Source organism: Branchiostoma belcheri, unplaced genomic scaffold (genome assembly GCF_001625305.1).
Source record: "Branchiostoma belcheri isolate BF01 breed outbred unplaced genomic scaffold, Haploidv18h27 scaffold166, whole genome shotgun sequence".
NCBI lineage: Eukaryota > Metazoa > Chordata > Leptocardii > Amphioxiformes > Branchiostomatidae > Branchiostoma > Branchiostoma belcheri.
This window is the reverse complement of record NW_017803113.1, coordinates 318,867-339,955: the sequence shown is the minus strand read 5'-3', so window position 1 is coordinate 339,955 and position 21,089 is coordinate 318,867. Positions and strand designations below refer to the sequence as shown.

Sequence of the window (21,089 nt, the reverse complement as noted above, 5' to 3'; positions counted from 1 at the left end):
CATGTTTAAGTATATCCTACATATAATGCTCCATATCTATCTCATTTCAACCATCTGTTCAGCCTTACGTGTACACTAGCCTTTTATTTGTCTCTATGTCTTAATAATTTTAAAACTTCCCAACAAAGGAAGTGGGAGAAAAGGTCATGTAGGAGGCGATGTTAACAGTGGATATTTTTCCTCCCCAGACGTTTGAGTGGCCGGTTGCCAGCCCCATCGAGGGTAACGAGTACTTGGAAGTCCAGGTCTACAACTACAGCAAGGTCTTCAGCAACAGGTGGGCACAAGAACATGGAAAATAGTTTGAAGAACACACAAACAAAACTACCTACATCCTAGCATGAAACTTCATCTGTGTTGGTACCAGTCCGCAGTGCAGTATGATGTACATACACTATCTGGGCACCACATGTTATGGTACCAGACTACCATGTACATATGTATGCAACATGGCTTAACGATCAATGTAAGAGACTAAACTCTATCTCTGAGACTAGAAGGAATTGGGACTTACTAAACTACAATGTAGCTTGGCATTGAATTGTTCGCAGTGGTGCAAGAGGAAAGAACACACAAAAAAGAACACACAGCCAGTTCTTGTAACACATAAGGGTATTTCCTTTATTTATTCATAAATACATCAAAGCTAAAATCGTCACATACATTGTACAATCAAACATTCAAGCAGATATCATAGTATATCAATTCATAAATACAAAAAAACTTACAATGCGAACTGCTCAGCAACTGCATATGATTACAACTGCATTTACATCGTACACACAATACAAGTCTACTGGAAAAGCGATGCCTGCACGCCCCTGAAGCATTGTGGTGAAGCCCATGTCCTGCGCCTCCGAGGGTCGAAGAGTGTCCCGCGCAGGGCGACAGGCTGGGGTGTCTGAACCTTACACAGCATGCTGTGCCGGCCCTGAGGGGGGGCCATGGCAGGGGCAGGGGGGGACTGGTTCTTGTACAGCCAGCTGGGACCGCCTGCGTGCTGCTCGAAGCTCAGCCGGTTGTGGAGGGGGCTGGGCAGCTGGTCCAGAACCCTGGGTTTGGATAAAGGATCCATTCACTGTGTGTTACAATGGAGAACAGTACAAACAATACAAATGGTGATTCTTCATTTATAACTTTTTCACCATTCACCATTTCCATTTTTTTTGCTCATGGAATTTCAATAAGCTCACTTCCCGAGTCACTAAGTACCACATTTGTTGACAGAACAAATAGATTGATGCTTGACAACTTCAATTACTAACTTAAAGACATTCAATGGGGGTCTTTATCTTTCCTGGTCTTTCTTTACATTAGATTGCAAGAAAAACACCCTGAACAGTTAAGTAACTGTATTGGGTTGCAGTTCAGTTAAAACTTGGGCAGACTGTCACAATATAATTGGAGATGGACAAACCTGTAGAGATCTCCAGTGCTGGGAGTTGGAGGGACAGACTGAGCTGCAGCAGCCTTAGCCGGAGTGACAGTACAGCTGCTGTAGTTCGCCGAGGAGCTGACGTTGCCTCGCGTCGGGCTGGGAAACTGGTCCAGAACCCGGTAGAACTCTGCCGTCCCCGGGGACACCGACAGCCGACCTGCCGCCACAGACGACACGGCAAGCATGGAGGCAGACGTAACAGCAGGAACATGCACTCTACTACAGGCTGCTCTTGTGTGAGATGGGGATGACACTACTGACTTGTCAAAACCTGAGGTCACTGAACGGGACGGTGTCATGGGGTGTGATGATGTCACCGCAGGAACTGATGATGTCATCGGGTGCGATGACGTCAGCGCAGAAACTGATGATGTCATCGGATGCGATGACATCACCACAGGAACTGATGATGTCATTGGATACGACGATGTCGCTCCAGAGACTGATGATGTAACCGTATGACGTGACGGTGTCCCAGGGTGCGACGACATCATGCTCTGCCCGGATGCGGTAACCATGGAGACGGAATGACTGTGTGATGACATTGTTGTTGCCTTTGGAGGAGTGATGTTCAGGTACTGGTACTTCAGGAAGTGGGTCCGCTCCTCCTCAAACTTCTGCCTGTCCCTGCCCAGGCGGATTGCAGCGTCCGTAAACCTGTAATAAAGAGGTTTATTGTCAACTTGACTGAAAATGTCCACATTTTGCAGCCACCTAAGTCGCTGAATTGATGTAAGCACATTACAATGATATACAAGTAGTAGACGTTCAGAATTACAACTCACACAAATACACTTTAACATACACACTAAAATAACGCATTAAAATAACAGTATTGATGATGTAAAATAACATAGTTATTAGATCTTGAACCGTTTCCTCTCCTCGGCAAAGGTGGCCTTCTCCTCCTCCATCTCCCTCCTCTCCCGCTCCAGGGCCATCTTCTCCTCGATGAACAGAGCGTCCTTCACCAGCGCAGCCACCTAGGAGTAGTAAGACTGGATTATTCATAAAAACACGGGACAAATTGGCCTTGCAGTAAAAACTGAATTGCACCGAAGTTTACAATCAACATTTTCGCCAAAAAGCAGTTACTCAAGCCACTGGATATGATTTTGAAAACGTCAGACATTTCAGCTAGTATCCACTAGCTTTCGTCAGCGACAGTTTAGTCTAGCTTTTGTCCAGTCACTGACGAAAGCTAGTGGATACTAGCTGAAATGCCTGACGCTTGAGTAACTGCTTTTTGGCGTATCGTATTACCTGGATGTCTAACCTTCATCGACGTATTCATAAAAATACTGGACAAATTGGCCTTGCAGTAAAAACTGAATTGCGCCTAAGTTTACAATCAACATATTCAATAAAACTAACACTGTAGGCTATTATAGTACATATAGAAGTATACACAAGTTATGTTCAATGTTTTCGACATGGTTAACCACCTGCGTGTCCTGCTCGCAGTCTGCCGCGGCGAAGGTCTGCTGCAGCAGCTCCTCCTGCTTCATGATCAGGGTCTTGTACGCCTCCAGCCGGGCTTCTACGTCAAGACTCGCAGACGAGCACCCGTCGTCGCTCTCTTCGTCCTCTCCGTTGGAGCTCCTGGACTCCACATCCGCAGCAGCCTTCGCGGCCCTCTGCCCGGCGTTCAGATCGTTCAGTTTGGCCTCGTCTGAGGCACAGTTCCTCTCGTTGCTGCCTTGGTGAGAAGTTTGGCCGCCGATCAGATGGAGCATGGAGTGGAGCTGGTCTTTCAGCTTTCCCTCGACGATGTTCTGCACCACCTCATAAGGCATCTGTAGATGGCCGTCGCCTAAGTCGTCGTGATCAAGACTGTCCGGGGACATCGGATTGTGCTCCCTGTCTTGTCTCACCACGGCCGAGAACACCGTGGAAACCTCCTGCTGCAGGAAAGTCAGCGTCTCCCTCAACTCCTGGTTTTCAGTCCTCAGCTCTTTTTCTCGTTCTTCGTAGTTTGCCACGATGGACCGGTGAAGCTCCTCCTGGCTCTTCTTCTCCTCTTTGCTTGTCTTCCACGTCTTCCGACCTCCGTCTCCCCGAGGGACGACGTTGAGGATCTCGATCCCCTGCCTTCTCTCCTTCTTCTTCTCCGCAAGCGCGTGAAGCCTGTCCTTCACCCGCGCCATCTCTCGCTCCTTCTTGCGGAGGTCGTGGCGGAACTGCGTGTCGCGGGACTGGAGGACCGACTTCAGCTTCCTCACCTGAATAGAGAATAAGAAATAGCCATGCCTTCAAGTACCAGAGTTATCAACCAATGATTGAGGTGTTCAAGAACTCATTCTTTCCTAGAACTATCGCAGAGTGGAACTCGCTGTCGCCAAGTACAATAGGGGCATTATCATTAGATAGCTTTAAACAATGTATAGAGTTAGATGTTCCAAGGGTTAGGTGTTATAAGTCGTTCGGTGTAATATAGCCAGCTGCCGCCGTGCTGCGTGCCTGCTAAGCTGAACGTCGGTTATACAGATACAGAAGCTGGTGTGTTATGCCGAAGGGCGGTTATACCGGCTATACAGATACAGAAGCTGGTGTGTTACGCCGATGGGCGGTTATACCGGCCATACCGATACAGAAGCTGGTGTGTTACGCGGCTTACGCCGATGGGCATTTATACCGGCTATACAGATGCAGATACAGACCTCATCCTGAAGCTTCTTGGTTTTCTTCTCCTGGTCGACGAGGTCGGACTGGAGCTGCCGATGTCTCTCCTGCCGGATCGCCTGGTCCTGCTCTGACGACGTGATCTGGTCTGTAAATGAACAAAAGTAAAAATTGTTTTATTGCAAATTCATGCCCGGGGGCTAATTGCAAGTACAGAAGAAACATTTGGCAAATTAATACACAAAGAACTACTGCTAAACTCCTAAAAGCTACTGGGTTTGACTTCTTTTTTGAAGGCAGAGGAAGACAAAAAGACTTTAGAACTCTTGCCTACATCAGTCCATCAGACCCTACAATCAGACTGTATAATCAGAATTGTACTTGTTATGTCTAGGATGTACAGTTCATACCAGAAGAATACAGTATGTACAGTACACATTGACCCTAGACTTGCAGGCAACATTACTGGATATTGCCCTAAAAGGCTAGGATCGGCAGTTTTTTCTAGGGTCGGTCAGGAATAACAACATTTTTTTCCTTGGCCTTATTTTGAAGCAGTCTGTCTGGTTACCTTTCAAGTGCTGCTGGGTGTTCTCGAGGTGCCTGATCTCAGCTGAGTACTTGTGACTCTGATCCTCCAGTTCCCGCTGCTTGTTCAGGTGCTTGTGGTGTCCGGCGATGAGATCGTAGGTAACGTTGACGAGCTGTACCAGGTTGAAGGACCTTCCTGTAATGGGAAACAAATTTAAAGGAAATGTTTTTTCTTGTATATCCAACAGCAAGTCAGCACAATTTCTCTGTTACGAAGTAACTTACTTGGGCCTCAGTATACGTACCATGAGACAAAACGTTTATAACCTAAAAGAGAACTTATTTTTTTAAGCTGGCATTTCTACTATTGTAAACCTTTTGTGAAGAAATATGTCAAAACTCCCTGTTGATTCAACAAACCAACAAAAGCAGCTGTAACTTAAGATCATCAAACCTGTGCTAATGAGAGTTGAATCATTAATCAGCTAATCAACATCTTGTCAGACAACTTGCCAAAGAGAGGACATGTCTTTTCTGATGGACAGAGTGTATGGTTGACTCAAGGTCTGTCTTCCCCACTGCCTTTGCTAGCAAGATAAACATCCTAACCTGACTTGGCCCTAGACTTGTGGAGGATGGAGGGGTACAGTTTTAGCGTTGGCAGTAACAAGTCGTTTGGTGTAATATGCTATATATGCCAAAGGGTAGTTATACTGGCTATACACATCTTCTCTCTCTTGACATCATGGATGCCATCACAGGAGACAATGGGTTCTTCTTCTCCACTTGTCCCTGTCTTTATTTCTTTATGAAGATTTACCACATGTGGAAGGATTGACATAATAGGTCGATCCTCCATCAGTGAGCGGAGTTCTGTTGTGGTGATCTCTCTGAGCCCAGCATCTCACTTCAGGGTGTACTGACTACACAGATTGACAGAAACATCCTAACCTGACTTGGCCCTAGACTTGTTGTGGATGGAGGGGTACCCCAGTAGGCACAGTTCCTGGTCCAGCTGTACCAGGCTGTCCTGTATGTTATCCGGGGTGCAGAATCCGTCAGACAGGCTGAAGAGCGGCAGTTCCTCCATCAGCTGGAAGGTGGCGTCGGCCATGCAGGAACTGCACAGCTGAGGGAAAAATACCAACATGGTGGTCAACTTATCTTGAAAGTTCATCTATGTTGGTAGAAAACACTATGAAGGAAGTTTAAACTGTAATTTACAAAACAACAAATTGACTTACCCAAAGTTTTGAATGGAAAACTCCAGTCTTTGTCAAGGATTGAGCAATCCACGGCTTGTGTGTGACATCATGCAGATAACACAGACTTTCTGCAACCTATGATCCACTGCTCACGGAGCCACGTGTGTTATCTGTGTGACGTCACAGAAGCAGTAGATTGACAAAGACTGGAGTTGTACAGTCGAAAATTTGGATGAGTCAAATTTGTTGTGTTGGAAATTACAGTTTAAACTTGATTCATGGTGGTCAGTTGTGTAACAGTATATCCGATCCTTGTAAAATTAAATCCTGTTCATACATGTACAGTGAGGTACATAAATCGTAGGGTGAGTTATATTTCTCTCCCCTTTTTTGGACATGCACTCGATGGTAAATTCAACTATTAGAAAACAAATACATGTACACACACAATCATACAAAAAAATACATCAAAACAAGATGACATTTTGCAGTGACATTTTGCAATAACTACATGTAATTACATTAACATATCAGAAACATACCAGACACACAGGTTAAGTGACTTCATTGCAAACACAGTCTTCAACTAAACATTGAGTATCCCAAGGGAACACTTCAAAAGCATCAGTCAACAGCAGAATGATTACATAGCCTGGCATTTATGAACTACCACATTAATGTTCTGGTCAGAATTCTGAACCAGGGCATGAAATACTGGGTGCACATGCACCCAGTATTCAAGCTGTACCTATAAATTATGATAGTATAATTTTTTACTGTGGTTAACGTTGCAGCTAGATATTTGTGTAGGATACAGTAATGGTAAGGTACCATTATACACAAGTATCCGGACATTCAAATTTCAGAAAAAAAGGGTGCACCTGTTTCCAAAATAATGAGTTTCAAGCCCTGTTCACCTTTTCGCGAGTGGAAGTCCTGTTGACCATGGGGGAAGGGCTCTAGGAAGACATTCTCACTGCCAAACCTGGCACAGTTACTAGACACAGCTTATACATGAGGCTGAATTTTCACCTTACCCATCTTTTCACGTGTGGAAGCCCTGTTGACCATGGGGGAGGGCTCCACGAACACATTTTCGCTGCCGAGCCTGGCACACGGCCTGAGGTGGTCCCTGTGCACCAGCTTCTTCTCAGATTCTGAGTCAGAACCAAGGATAAATCGAAATAAATGTTCAAATGTTCACATTCCTCACCTTTTCGCGTGTGGAAGCCCTGTTGACCATGGGGGGGGGGTTCTATGAACACGTTCTCGCTGCCCAGCCTGGCACAGGGCCTCAGGTGGTCCCTGTGCACCAGATACTTCTCAGGACCAAGAATAAATGTTCAAATGTTCACATTCCTCACCTTTTCTCGAGTGGGAGCCCTGTTGACCATGGGGGAGGCATCTATAAACACGTTTTCGCTGCCCAGCCTGGCACAAATGGGCCTCAGGTGGTCCTGGTGAAGCAGATTATTACTTAGAAACAAGGCCAAATTCTCCAAATCCTCACCTTTTCCCGATTGGAAGCCCTGTTGACCATGGGAGAGGGTTCCATGAACACGTTCTCACTGCCGAGCCTTGCACAGGGCCTCAGATGGTCCCGGTGCACGAGATATTTCTCCGGCAGTGGAGTCTTGCCGCTGTGGGCGGGACTGTTGGCTCCCAGCAGCTGCCACATCTGCAGGCTCACATTATTCTCCTCATCCGCAGACTCAGGACCGATGTTGGCGTGGTGAGCCGTGATGTCCTCGAACACCGAGCGAAATGACGAAGTCGTCATCCTTTGAATTTTCTCTCGTACACAACACACGCGTCAGTCCTAAACACTCAAAATACACATATACACTATATTATACAGGATTGATTTTTCTTCAAAACATGCATATAGAATGGAGGTTATTCAACGTATTGATCACCTCATTGGATTGCCAGTACATCCTGAATATTGTTGTGAGCCGAGAGGTCTTTGAATACCAATTGGAATGATGATGTCATCTTTCGATCACGTCCTGAATGCTTGACGTACAAGATTTGCTTAAAACAATTTTAGAAAATAAAAGATTTTACGTTAATAGAATGGACATTGCTGATCCCCTTCCTTTCATCACTGAAAATACAACAGATTATAAACCATGTAACACCAGAATGCAGAAATGCATGCACAGTATACAGGTCAAATCACGGTAGCAGCCGAATACAGACACATGTCCAAGCAATCCAACATGTCATTAGCATTCTCCCTGCTCTACGTACTGTAACACAGTCCATCACTGTGTGAATTATTCATCACATGCAACAGTTCCACCGGGACACACTACTGCCGGCTTAATCAATCGAAGGGCCGAATCTGTAAGCTGGCTGCACATCTATTCAATATTAAAATCACCATAATTTGTAATTCGGTCCATACAGTTACATTTGTACAACCATCCAAAATTATCATGTAAGCTTTAAGTTATCAGTAGCCTTTTCTGCTTTCAATTATGAGTGGACAAGCCCATATTTTTTACTAGTAGTAAAATAGTGGTAAGTGTATAAATGTGCTTTTCATTAATTTCTTATGGCTTTTTATAGCCCTCAATCAGTTTTCTGTGTTGTCAACACTCAGAATGATATTCTGAATGTACCGTAGCCAAAATATTCCCTTTTCCAAAATCCCAAGTTTCTTGTGCAATGAATGTAGCAAACTACACAGAATTGTTGGTAAAAAATGTAACGTTACACCCAAGTAGCTATAGGAAAAGTATGTAGGGTAGCAAGCGTAACTGCCAACATGTATTTTGGCACGAGATTTCACACGGAAATTCCGTTGTTCAGGGTAATGTTCAGACATCACAATACTACAACGGGAATTAACAGGAGCGCTGACTATTGGAAAATCTTTAATGAATTGCGCTACACCTTATTGAGTGATTGGTAGAATTCCTGGTTTATATAATAGATCGATCAACCATTTTATTCCCCAGATATTTCGTGCCAGGGAAAGAAAATGTGCTGTAGCATGATTGAGTGAGGATATCACAGGTATACATATGCAAATCAGTCTAAAATACCGATACAAATTATCGTACACAACACCTGGTAAAAACGCATCTTGAAACGACCAATTTCATTAAATACACGAGAAAATTCTCTCACATTGAACACTTACAGTATCGCTGCAACTCATAAAATTCCCCAGATAGTTTGACAGTCGAGGATTGTGAAGATAAACTCTGGATTCCAGCTCAAAATTGCAACATCCACTGCTGCTGTCTGCAACACTGTAGCAACCAGCTGATTACGGGTCAAAGGTTACACAGGCAAACACAGTGCATTTTTTGCATGTGTGCAAATTCCAACGGTATTAAACTGATTTTAAAAGTACCTGTGAAAAAAGATAAATGTTACTGAAATATTATCATCTATCTTTCAAAAAATAGTAAAAATTCAAGGAGGGCCACCTTGAAGCAGCGCCACCTTGCAACCGGAACTAGAGCAACACGTTGCACACGATATGATGATGACAACTCCGGACCGATAGCAATATGTTTTCTGGTTATAGATCGATTGTAGCTGTCTTCTGTCCTACCATGGAAAGATTTAACTATCCGTGCCATGTGTGTTTTACATTTGAGAAAATTTTAGAAGAGGAGAAAACAGAGAAGGAGGTTGGAGAAAAGTTGGAAAAGCTGGAAGATACATTTTGTATATCCTACGTGGTCATCCCTCCCCTAGCCCTAGCCCTAGCCCTAGCCCTAGCCCTAGCCCTAGCCCTAGCCCTAGCCCTAGCCCTAGCCCTAGCCCTAGCCCTAGCCCTAGCCCTAGCCCTAGCCCTAGCCCTAAAAGACTACAGTCTGCCCATCCAACTGCGTTTTTAGCAGACCAACTCCCCTGGAATTTTTTCCATCTACGTGTATTTGGCCAAATTCTTAGTAACTCTTTCCAGCTGCTTCTGAAGCCTGGTAGAGGCTAATATATATGATGTTGAACACAGTTTTGGGTCAGAATGTTGACATTTTCTCTCCCTCTTTTTTGCAGACTCATCGGCACCTTTCGGATGGTGCTTCAGAAACTGATACAAGAAGGACAGCTGTCCATCACAGAAACACTGCTGGATGCAAACAACACGGTTATAAACGTGAGTTTTCTGGTCTTAAGTAGTTAAAATATACAAGTTTAGAACTAAATGTATGTAATTCTATATATGTAACGTTAAATGTGTTTAATGGGGGCCTGTAATTGCTCTTTTTCGTAAGGCGTAATCAGGCCTTTTAGACTTCATAATCCGTAGGTAGCCTCCCAAAAATTCAACGTAATTCGTAAGTCAGAATCAGCTCTGAGACTTTAACATAATTGGTAATTGGCGGCGACAATTTTGCGTTATTCGTAATCACTACTCCCCCATGCAGGCCCTCTTTAATGTCTTAAGTAACAGTGTCAACTTTAACAGTTATTGGAATACTAACTTAGTAAAGTATTTTGAGCCCTGGATACTAAATATACAGTATGTTTGTTATATTCAAGGTCTGGTTGGGACAGTTCCCATTTAAGAAGAAATAACTGTTTTACTACATAATACTTCTCTGTTGTGTCCATTGAGTATACTCTTACTTCTAAGTATTTCAACAATTGAGATGACTCTTTCTATCACTAACATACAGGTGCAGCAAATGCATCAAAACGTAACAATTTGGCTCCAGGTATACATTCGGTCTTTAGATCTTGGGGTCATTGAAGCTTGGTGATGGTGCTGATTGTAGCGGTTGTTTAATGCATCCTGGAGCAAGGAAAAGCATCAAGCTTGCTCATTGTATTAGATTGGTTGGTTGTAGTGGTGAAGTTGCTCACATAAGACACTCCAATAATTAGCAGCACAAGTAGTCTACAGTAGTAACAACTTACAATGAATAAAAGAAAATAATCCTGTCTATAGTGACCATCTGTCCACATAGATCAGATTTTATCTAGTCTAAGTGGTCTTCTTCTGCAGTTATGACTGTACACATGTGCATATATAAGGTCTAATCTCCAAGCAGATCCTAGGGTGGCGTATTGGACCCTTTCCCAGGCCAATGGATACTGCCTGGCCACTTTGATACTTTACTTCTTTTGCCATCCTAGGATCTGCTTGGAGATTACATAAGGTCTAGTCTAGACTGGTTTTAATCATTCCAGGGAAATTTTTCCATAGACGGAAGTTGACCTAGAGCTGAAGTACCAGGCCCCCGAATCTGCCCAATTGCTCGGTCAGCAACTGGGGACTGATAAAATCTGGTCTATGTGGACAGGTGGACTGCTGAAGAGGACCACTTGACATCTCAGCATGCCCGTAGCCAGGATTTTGAATGGGGGGTTCTTCCCACTGCTTGCGGGACCAGCGAGAGGTTCCTAGGGGGGTCCAGGGGCATGCTCCCCTTTGAAAAATGAACCTTCTGAAATGGCAGTTTCTGCGCTTTTAAGAGGATTTCAAAGAAAAAAATAAGAGAGAACTTTTTTCAATGACAAAGTGGGCCGTTTTCCTACGATTCCAGCCTCGACACGAATCAGTCCATCTTTTAAAGAAAAATCTTGGACCTTTAGATAAAAAGTGGACCGAAAAGTGGACCTTTGAGCCTTGTCCAACCCCCCCTGGCTACGAACATGCCTCTTGTATATCTCATTTAGTCATTTCCTGGATGTCTAAGTTTACCTTCCATTGATGTTTCTATAGACTGAAGTAGACCTGGAGCTCAGGGTGGCATATTGGACCCTTTTTGGCCGATGGAATTATTACTGCCTGGCCAATTTCATACTGTCTTTTGCCACCCTAGGATCTGCTTGGAGATGACATGTAGATATAAGGTCTAGTCTAGACGGATTTTAATCTTTCTCTGGGAATGTTTCCATAGACGGAAGTTGACCTAGAGCTGAAGTACCAGGCCCCTGAATCAAGGCAATGGCTCGGTCGGCAACTGGGGACTGATAAAATCTGGTCTATGTGGACAGGTCAGGGCTCAAAATTGAAGGTGGTCCAATGGCCACTGACCACTAAAATTTAGGCTGGGACAACTAAAAAGACACTTTGGGACATTTTTGGGACAGTAGAAAAATGAAGTCATAGAATACTTTCCCCCAAAACAGGTTGGGACAGTTCATTTAAACTTCGGGGAAATTGAAATTTATTTTTGTGACAGTGCTGGGACAATAGGAAGAAAAGTTAATTTTGAGGCCTGCTAAGGAAGACCACTTGTATATCTCTTAAAGTACCTGGATGTCTTAATCCTTTTATTGATGTTTGCCTACATGTATAGACTGAAGTAGACCTGGAGCTGAAGTACCAGGCCCCCGATGGCTCGGTCGGCAACTGGATGCGAGAGGAATTCCACTTCCCTCAGGAGGACGACGACACCGTCTCTCTTCTCAGCAGAGACTCGCGATTCAGCACAAAGTAGGAACTTTTTTAAAACTCATTTAGGCTACACCAATTTTATTTCTTGGTTAAAGGATTTGCCCGTTTCATTCTGATTTGTAAAAAAAAAAAATCAGAATCAACTGCAAAATGCTCATATTTTGCCCTGAACAGTTGAAAACAGCCCGCCCGCTCCATTGTTTTTCTAGAAAGATCCATTAACCAAGAAATTGAATTGTTGCCTCATGGCACATTATAAAAACATAGCATACATAACATTATACCATCTTTACACATAGCTTGAACCTTGGTTCAAGCTTACACATAGCTACATAGCTAATCTTAGAAGCAATGTTTGTGATTCCTTTGCAAATTGAAACTTTTTTAACTTGAATATGAATGTACTTGTCTAATATATGAAGAACTAAGAAGTGTGCTTGAAATTGCTACTTCCTTACTGAGGTTACTAAAATATAATGTATGTGGAATGCTGACCTCCAGGTTTTTTTAGCTTTACTTGAACACTTGCTCCAAAGAAAGGTGCAGCCGTTGCTGTGTTCAATGTTCCTGATGATTTGCCATATTGCATCACATTTGGATGTGTGCAATGTGTCCAAATGATCTATCTACACTTGATCAGAATGCACGCTTCAAGCTTGAACATGACTAGGAGATACTCTGCTACAATACTATTACTACACTTGGAACTGACACTCTCACTGTACCCATTTAAAATATCATTTTGCAACATACACTATCAGAAAATGTTGTGATAGGAATTGCAGTGCATCACTTCAACACAGTTGCCATGCTACTTTGTATGTTGCAAGTGTTGAAAACATTTGCCACAGTATGCTGTGAATCACATAAAAGAGTATCATTGCCCTGCACTTACTTTAGGAGGTCTATTGGATTCTAGTGTCCATAACTCACTTGTGGAAAGGCTAAAGAAAATGATGGGTAATTTCAAGAGGTTAATGACAACATAACTGGCAAGAGCTCCATCTAGGAGATAGTCTCTTTACTTACAATAGTTAAGCGCTTTGCATACAAAACTCTCAATGAGGCCTGCACCAACCTACAGTCTGCTAAGGTAGCCATTTGGCACTGAATTTGTACTGGTTCCTGGGATAGGCAGAAGGAAAAAGTAAAGATTAACAGGTTGTACAGTTGAATTTTTGATTATTTTGATTATTAATGACTTTTTCAGTTTTCAGTTCAGTTTATGTTAGTCCCTTGTTAATTCTGTCGCATTATTTTATTATATTCCGTTGTTATTTTGTTCTATTTAACATTATATTGTTTTCAATGGACTCCAGGAAAGATTAGTGGATGTACATGTATTTTTATGGAAATCAAAATAAACCAGACTGAACTAATTCCAAACAAACTGTACATTTAAGTCCTTTTGCATACTGTGGATAGAATTTGACTAAGACGCCCAAGTGCACAATTATGCATGTTCCAGAAAACATAATATATAGTAGGTGCAAACCTTTAAATCGTCTATCATCTAAGATCTATGGTTGAATGGGCTCTTCATTGTAAAAACTGAAGACCTTCAAGATTATACCTCTGTCAATGAAGGTTAGACATCCAGGTACTAATAATGAGATACACATGAAAACAAAAGCAACAAAATCCACATGTACATGTATCCAGTTGCTTGAGTAACATTTTTTTATAGTGAAAACCTCAAAATTTGCATTGAATAGCTGCATGGGAAAAAGCCAGTGGTAATGAGTGAGGAGCCCCAAAATCAATTTTACGAGCCAAACGTTATACTTTTTCCTGGAACGTTCTTATAATGTATCGATTATTGCCTTTATCAAAATCCTTGGGGAGTCTGTGTTCAAGGTTGGTGAATCTGGAATGGTGGCTGTTCTCTCACTGTTAGTGTTTCCCCATAGGATACAGCAAGATATCATTAGGCTACACCAATTTAATTTGTTGGTTCATGGACTCCCCCATTTCGTTTTTTCTGATTTGCAAAAAAACAAAACATTTCAGGCTCTGAATCAACTCCAAAATGCTCATATTGCATAATTAAACAGTTGAAAAAAAAAAGTCACTTTGTTACTGTACACAGTTTTTGATCTTGATTAAAAGTTTGAAATTCATTGTACAAACCAGCCTGGTGGTATGTAGATTTCATGGCTCCTATCAAAGAATTTGGGGCTATCATAGGATGCCAAGGCCTGTTTTTATTTATTTATTTTTTTCACCGTCACTTAATATTTTTTCTGAAAAAATCAGAGAATCAACAAATCAAATTGGTGTGGCCTCGGGTCATTCAGAATGTATCTTTGATAGAAAATGTATCATACATGAAGACAAGGACATGTACATGTACAAGTTGTCACTGCTGCATTTGTTTCAAGGACTTTGCTAATCCTGACCTGAGGCATACAATGTTCTTTGGGGGGGGCTCCAAATACCACCTGTGTGTTGTACTGGGTTTATATACAAATATAAAATGTATGACTTTCTATTTGCTGCATTAATTGACTGTCACCGTGCACCTATTAGGTATAAAAGAAATAATGGCTTCTTTCTGAACAAATTTTAGCAGGTAAAATTTGTCTGGCGCAGGTAATTTTCAATCACTGGTAGAGCCAAAAATGTCTATAAAATGTTAAACGGACAATAGACATGATTTAGACATTGCTGAACAAAGGCCAGTCGGGAGAACATTAAGTAGACATAGTTATTGAAAAACGACAGCGAAATAACCCAAGGTGGACATTTTATATCCATAGTCTCTTCACACGTCAGGTAGGGACACCCCTAGGAGACAGTCCTTTGTTTAGCACAATGAGCATTAGCATCTGTCTATTAATTAATGGTGTCCTCCCCTATAAATTGTCTTGGCTTTGTGCAGTGCTTTTCATATGCATGTCAGTTTTCACACTTTTTTTTCTAAAGACATTCTGACAGACACCTCAAGAACAATGGAAAACACAACAAGCAAGTCCTCCCCAAAAAGACCCTGAAAAGCCCCTGTTCAGACATTCTTAGAAATGTTTGAAAAATGTCCGGAATTTTCGAGAATGTCCAAAAAGGGTCTATTGTCCGTTTAACATTTTATAGACATTTTCGGCTCTACCAGTGAATGTTACCTGCACCTGGTAAAATGTATGCAGAAAAGAGAATTTCGAGCCCTAAAGAGCTGGAAACAGTCGGATCAAAGTGTCAGCAGAGAGCAATACGCTGCTTCCTTGATGGCCGGTCTCTCCGTAATGTCCTGATTTTATCTGCTGATTTATCTGTTTGCCGATGGACGGATTCTTTACTGTCACGACCCGCAGTTGGCAGTCATTATTATTCATTTCCGGTGGAGTCTGTTGGGTCGCCCTTTGGAGATAACTCACTGTTATGTGGTGAAGGGGCACAGAACCCAGAGCAGCTAGAGCACATCAGCAGAACATACTGCACCTGCACGAAACACCAATATTGCACCAACAGTTAAAAAGATTTGTTACAGTTTTCGGATCTTTTAATCGTTTGATTAAAAGTTTGGAATTCATTGTTTAAATTACCAGCCAGCCTGGTATGTAGACTTCAAGGCTCCTATCATAGAATTTGGAGCTGTCATAGGATGTTTTTAGATAACTCACTGTTATGTGTTGAAGGGTAGAGCAGCAGAGCACATCGGCAGAACGTACTGCGCCTGTGCTAAACCCACATTATTTATGGTCAACGTTCCATCAGAATTTTGCCCGTTGCAGACGATATCTTTTCTGACATAACATTTGGAAACTACAGACAAAAGTTATGATGTTACAATGTAGCTACCAATGCGAGGTACATGTACATGTATATGCGTTATTGTACATGAAGGCAATAGTTGCCAGGCAGATGAAACGTAGTGTATGACTGATCATTTTTCACCGGGCTGTCAGGGGCAGGATATTGAGTTTGACACGACGCAGCGACTCCCCTACAGGGGGACTAATTTTAGCCGCAGACTGACACCCTTACGACCGCAAAGTAATTGAGCGCATGTTTTCCACCTCAATATCTGCCATGGAAATGGGGCTAAGCCATGCAAGGCAAGGCTGGCAACAGATAAGAGTTGTTATTTGTATCAGCGTTTCTTCTTGACTTCACAATTAGCAAGTCAGTGGTTCCTGTCAAAACTTGTTACGTAAGAACTTGAATCAGGAACTTACAGACATGTCAAACTTGTTAAAATTGACATGTCGTTTTAGCCAGGAAAGTAAAGATGGAAATATTGTATCATTCATTTTGTATATATCATCACAGTCAAGTTGAATCTGCTTTCACAATGACTTCTAATGCTGAAAACAATGAATAAGTCTAGTAATTATATAAGAATGTACATGATTAAGCTATGGGAGAGAGTGAGTGAGTGAGTACATGATGAGTTATTTTTTATCAAGTTACTGTAATAAGAAAAAAGAAGTACTGTGCACTTTATTCAACCCTTCCCCTATTGTTTATAACTTTTCTGACAAGTAAATAGTTCTGCTAAATTAAATCAATCAGATCTCGAATCTGTCGACATTCATTATTTGCCCATGTTACTGGTTGATAACTCTGGTACTGGAAGACACTGACATGCCAAATGTCACTTTCTGCCTGATGTGAGCGACTTGTAACACCTAACCTTTGCACGTCTAACTCTACGCATACATTGTAATGTTTAAGGTTATCTAGTGATGATGCCCCTACTGTACTTGGTAGCAGCAACTTCCACTCTACAATAGTTCTAGGAAAAAACGTTTTTGAACGCCTCAATCATTGGTTGATACATTTTGTAAATCTGGTAACATCCGTGTCCATAATATCACCAGGGTCCATAATGTCGCCACCTTGAGAAATAGTGTGCTTTAAGATATTTTTACTGCAACATACTTTTGGTATGCACTCCTTCACACATCAAATGTACATACCTAGGGTATGTTGCAGTAAAAATATCTTTAAGCACACTTTTTCTCAAGGTGGCGATATTATGGACTATGGTGATACATTATGGACACGGATGTTACTTGAAATCATTGACATGCCACGTGTCACTTGAAGTCATAACCGGAAGACACTTTCTGCCTGACGTGACATTTTTTACGGCAGTGCGCAATAAACCTTTATTAGCAGCAAAAGTGATGTGACTGAAAGTGAAAACGTGACGTCAGCGGGCCCGACCGTCCCTGGCCTCTGTACTCCGCCTGATTAAAGGCCATGTCACGCCGAAGTAGACAGGAAATTACCTGCAGCTGTTCTGAAATACTAATAAGAAGAACGGAGGAGTGAAGTGGCCTCGAGTATACAGATTTTAGGTATTAGATAAAGTTATGCTGCATAACTTTGTGTACGAACACATATACATGCAACTTGTCATACCAGAAGTTTACTTTTCAGTCTATTCAGTCAGTTTTAGTGTTTGGTTGATCAGCAACGACATTAACATTCCTCCTTTGAATTAAGTTCTGAAAGTTTAATATTCCTGGCAGTTCTGAAATACTAATAAGAAGTATGGAAGAGTGAAGTGGCCTCGAGTGTACAGATTTTAGGTATTGGATATTGCAGCATAACTTGTTTATAAGAACACCTGTATAATGTAACTTGTAATACCAGTTGTAAAAGTTTACTTTTCAATATATTCAGTGAGGTGTTAAGTATTTCATTGACCAGAAAAAATAATGTTATTTCATCAAATTAAGTTTTTAAAGTTATTTATAGTACAGTAGTTTCTTTAGAAAGAAATGATGATTGTGTCATTGTGCAATGAGTTTCTCGGTAAAGACAAAATTCTTTTGATTCCCTAACCTTTTTAGCCTGGTGTCCAACCTTGTTAGCTTTAGTCCAGTTGTACGGTTTCTTCTTCTTCTTTCATACTGCTTAAGCCCAATAGCAATTGGATAATTTACTGGTTTCAAGTCTGTGAAATTGTAGAAATTTTGTATTGAACTTCCAATGCCTCTTGGTCTTAAATAAAGCATCATTAGTTTTTGCTAGTGCACCATACTAAAGATTCGTACAACCTGTCTTTTTCAGTGCTGTTCTCAATCAGAATTGTATCGTTTCCTCTGGCCTTTTTCTGATTGATGTGTTTTTGAACATTTCACTCATTGATGAAGCAATTTCCTGTGTGATGCAACGGTTTGTTTGCCTGTCTCGCTTTAAATGAGTGATCCTTTTGCTATGCACTTAAGTAGATTAGAAGCTACTAATGCTCTGATTTAATGCACCGCAGGGAAAAATTGTCTTAATTTCTTTCTATATATATATATATTTCTTCAGAAAAAGTACTAATACTAATACTAATAGCTCCTTGATATCTTTGGATACAATATTTGAATATATCACAAAAACATTCAACAAAAGTGAGTCATACAAGTCATGTACATGATGATTGTATGTCCCAACTATTTTTTATACTCTCAAAAGGAAACATTCTATTTTCTCTTCTTACTCAGCTATTACATTATTACAGTGATTTAGTTTAATGTTTTTTGAGTGGAGTGAACTGGATCTTTATTATACAACTCGCAGACTTTCAGTCTGAATTTTTTCTAAACTTAGACTTTCATTTTTCTTGATGGCAGACTGTTTTTGGTCGAAGACCTATTGGTTTCTGATGCAGACTTGCCCCCCCCCCTTGTAGAAAGAAATTGGTATGGCCGAATGACGCAGTGTTGTCCATTTTGATATGCGTCTGTTGCTTCATCTATCCTGCATACTCAGGGGCAATGCCTTGAATTATTGATCAGCCAATTGTATTGATTATATCTGGCTTGTGGCTTTTCTGGTTAGGAGCCCTCCTCCCTCATAAATAGGGACCCATGCGGAACCAGATATGATTTTTAATTTGTTTTCGAGATTAACTTGCTTAATTTGTTTCTTTGTGAGATGACTGAAATTGTGAATTATTTGTTTACTGTGAAAACATGAAAATACATCATATATTTAGCATGTCAAACTTTAAGTTTAATGTACATGTAAGAAGTTTATTGTGTCTCTTATTAGTCCCACACTTGAAAGATGAAACAGCTGAAACAAAAAACATTTCTGGGTTTAATATAGGAACTACCTTAACCTCACTTACGCAATAGTAATACTTGTTTGTCATTATTTAAATTCTATTTTATGAAGATTTACCACATTTGTGGAAGGATTGACATAACAGGACTGGTGACTATCACCTTTTTAAGATGTCAAACCTGAGACCAGACTGTAAGGTTTGAACCATTAACACCACGATCAACTTTTCAGTTCTCTTGCACGTGATAAAATCTTGACTACTTCTGTCAGTTCATATCATTAATGTTGAAGAAGAGTGATGGATGTCACTCAAAATGTCTGAAAATAATATCCATAATTTATTGAGTTACTGTAGTAGAGTTTAAATTTTCTTTGAATCCTTTGGTTAATGCATTTCGTAGTCAAGAGAAACATTACCTTTAGTTTCTTTCCTAGAGCAGCTCTAAGCCTGCCATAAAAAATAGTAGAAAATACATTTTACCAATTAGCTATACAAAGATGAGCCAAGGTGAGGTAAGGTGATATGGAAAAGTCTCAATAATTATGCCCTGATTTAGCTGTAGCTTTAGAATGGGGGAAAATTAAGTGCTATGACCTGTCACTGTAATTCTGCAGGGTTCTGAGTTAGCATAAGCAATATTGAAGTTTTGTCAATAAGTATCTAATAAATGAAGACTGCAGAGCAGTAATCTTGTGGTTGAAATGATGAGAAATAGTTCTGTCACTTCTGTCCAGGCCACGCTTGTCAATATCAATTTTCACAGAGAAACTTTCTGCTAATAACTTCAAGAAATTATTACTGTGCATAAATGCTGCAATACTGAATCGTGACTCAAAGTTGCATTTCTTTTTCTATAGATAAACATACATGACTTCTTCTTTCTCTGTACTCAGGAAATACAAAACTCTTGCGCCTCTAATACTGCTGCAATTGATAAGAATTAGTTAACAGTTACCATTACATTTTATTTCTGTCTGATTTTTGAGGGTTGCTGTAATTATATTAGTACTATTTAGAGCTGTGTACCTAAACAAATTTTAGGTACAGGTACAGGTACAGGTACACAGGTTTAGGTACAGGTCCGGACCTGAACCTGTACCTGAACAATTCGACCAATTTATATGCTCTTCTGAACTCCTTCAATAACAAAAAAAAAACATAAATAAACTTGATAGTTAAGGTTTATTCTTTGTTTATGGCGAATGCTCAGATAAAATATAGGCTATATATATGTTTTGTTTTCATGAACACACTGTCCTTACACAGGGACCCATTGTTAACCAGCTATTTACACATTTGAGGTCACAAATAGGCATAAAATTGGTGTGAAATTGTTTAGGTACAGTACCGGTACTGAGGGATTAGGTATTTTGGACCTGTACCTAATCAATTTTACCGGTACAGTATCGGTACTGCGTACCGGTACACAGCTCTAGTACTATTGCATTCTTTTTGAATTAATATACAAATTATCTATAACGATGATATACTAGGAAAAAAAACTTCTTATACTGTTGTGTTAAATGAGGAATAATGAACCAGTTGCTGTTACAATTGTTACTGTCTGATTTCCACGGGTTGCCATAATTGTTCAGGCTTAATCTTGTTGATTTAAAATGATGTTTCATGAATATGCATGCTCCACTGCAGAAAGGTTAGACATAATTTGCTGCATATATCCTCATTAGTTCTCAAGGCTCAAAATTCATTTTTAGGAATGGGTGCACTGGTGCACCCAATTTTTTAAAATTGGGTGCACAAAAAATATTTTGAGTAGAGTGTCAGCAAAAACTATATTTATGCTTCAATTTTCAAGTAAAAAGTACTATAACAATGACTGCATTATTTTTTCTGACTACTTAGATGTTAAGAATATGCTGTAGCTACCATACATTTACATCTTCACATACATTCAAT

The 21,089-nt window shown here is 40.8% G+C and overlaps 2 protein-coding genes across 7 annotated transcripts in view; one reads left to right on the top strand and one right to left on the bottom strand.

The window, feature by feature from the left end:
- LOC109466415 (otoferlin-like) overlaps positions 1 to 21,089 on the top strand; it is a 240,234-nt gene that overhangs the window by 88,823 nt on the left and 130,322 nt on the right. The window contains exons 3-5 of the mRNA XM_019764130.1: positions 189 to 277; positions 9,817 to 9,916; positions 12,069 to 12,205. Coding sequence (XP_019619689.1) covers positions 189 to 277; positions 9,817 to 9,916; positions 12,069 to 12,205 — 326 coding nt within the window. The remainder of the gene's footprint in view (positions 1 to 188; positions 278 to 9,816; positions 9,917 to 12,068; positions 12,206 to 21,089) is intronic.
- LOC109466413 (afadin- and alpha-actinin-binding protein-like) lies at positions 663 to 9,092 on the bottom strand. 6 transcript variants are annotated; one of them, XM_019764126.1, is made up of 9 exons: positions 8,948 to 9,092; positions 7,307 to 7,615; positions 5,543 to 5,720; positions 4,632 to 4,787; positions 4,099 to 4,208; positions 2,884 to 3,660; positions 2,312 to 2,403; positions 1,418 to 2,095; positions 663 to 1,052 (listed from the first exon to the last, which is right to left on the bottom strand). In XM_019764126.1, the coding sequence occupies exons 2-9, from the start codon at positions 7,574 to 7,576 to the stop codon at positions 794 to 796; spliced, it is 2,520 nt and encodes an 839-aa protein (XP_019619685.1). In that variant the 5' UTR covers positions 7,577 to 7,615; positions 8,948 to 9,092; the 3' UTR covers positions 663 to 793. The 6 variants fall into 6 exon arrangements, with proteins under 6 accessions (XP_019619685.1, XP_019619684.1, XP_019619683.1 ...); XM_019764125.1 differs by having other exon boundaries at positions 665 to 1,052; positions 2,312 to 2,421; positions 8,935 to 9,092; XM_019764124.1 differs by having other exon boundaries at positions 665 to 1,052; positions 2,312 to 2,421.

Excerpts from the sequence above, each read along its gene's own strand:
- LOC109466413 (XM_019764125.1), bottom strand. The coding sequence starts at position 7,576 with ATGACGACTTCGTCATTTCGCTCGGTGTTCGAGGACATCACGGCTCAC. Across the intron at positions 4,209-4,631 it reads CACCCAGCAGCACTTGAAAG|ACCAGATCACGTCGTCAGAG; the intron begins GTAACCAGACAG and ends GTTCATTTACAG. Across the intron at positions 1,053-1,417 it reads AGCACTGGAGATCTCTACAG|GGTTCTGGACCAGCTGCCCA; the intron begins GTTTGTCCATCT and ends ATCCAAACCCAG.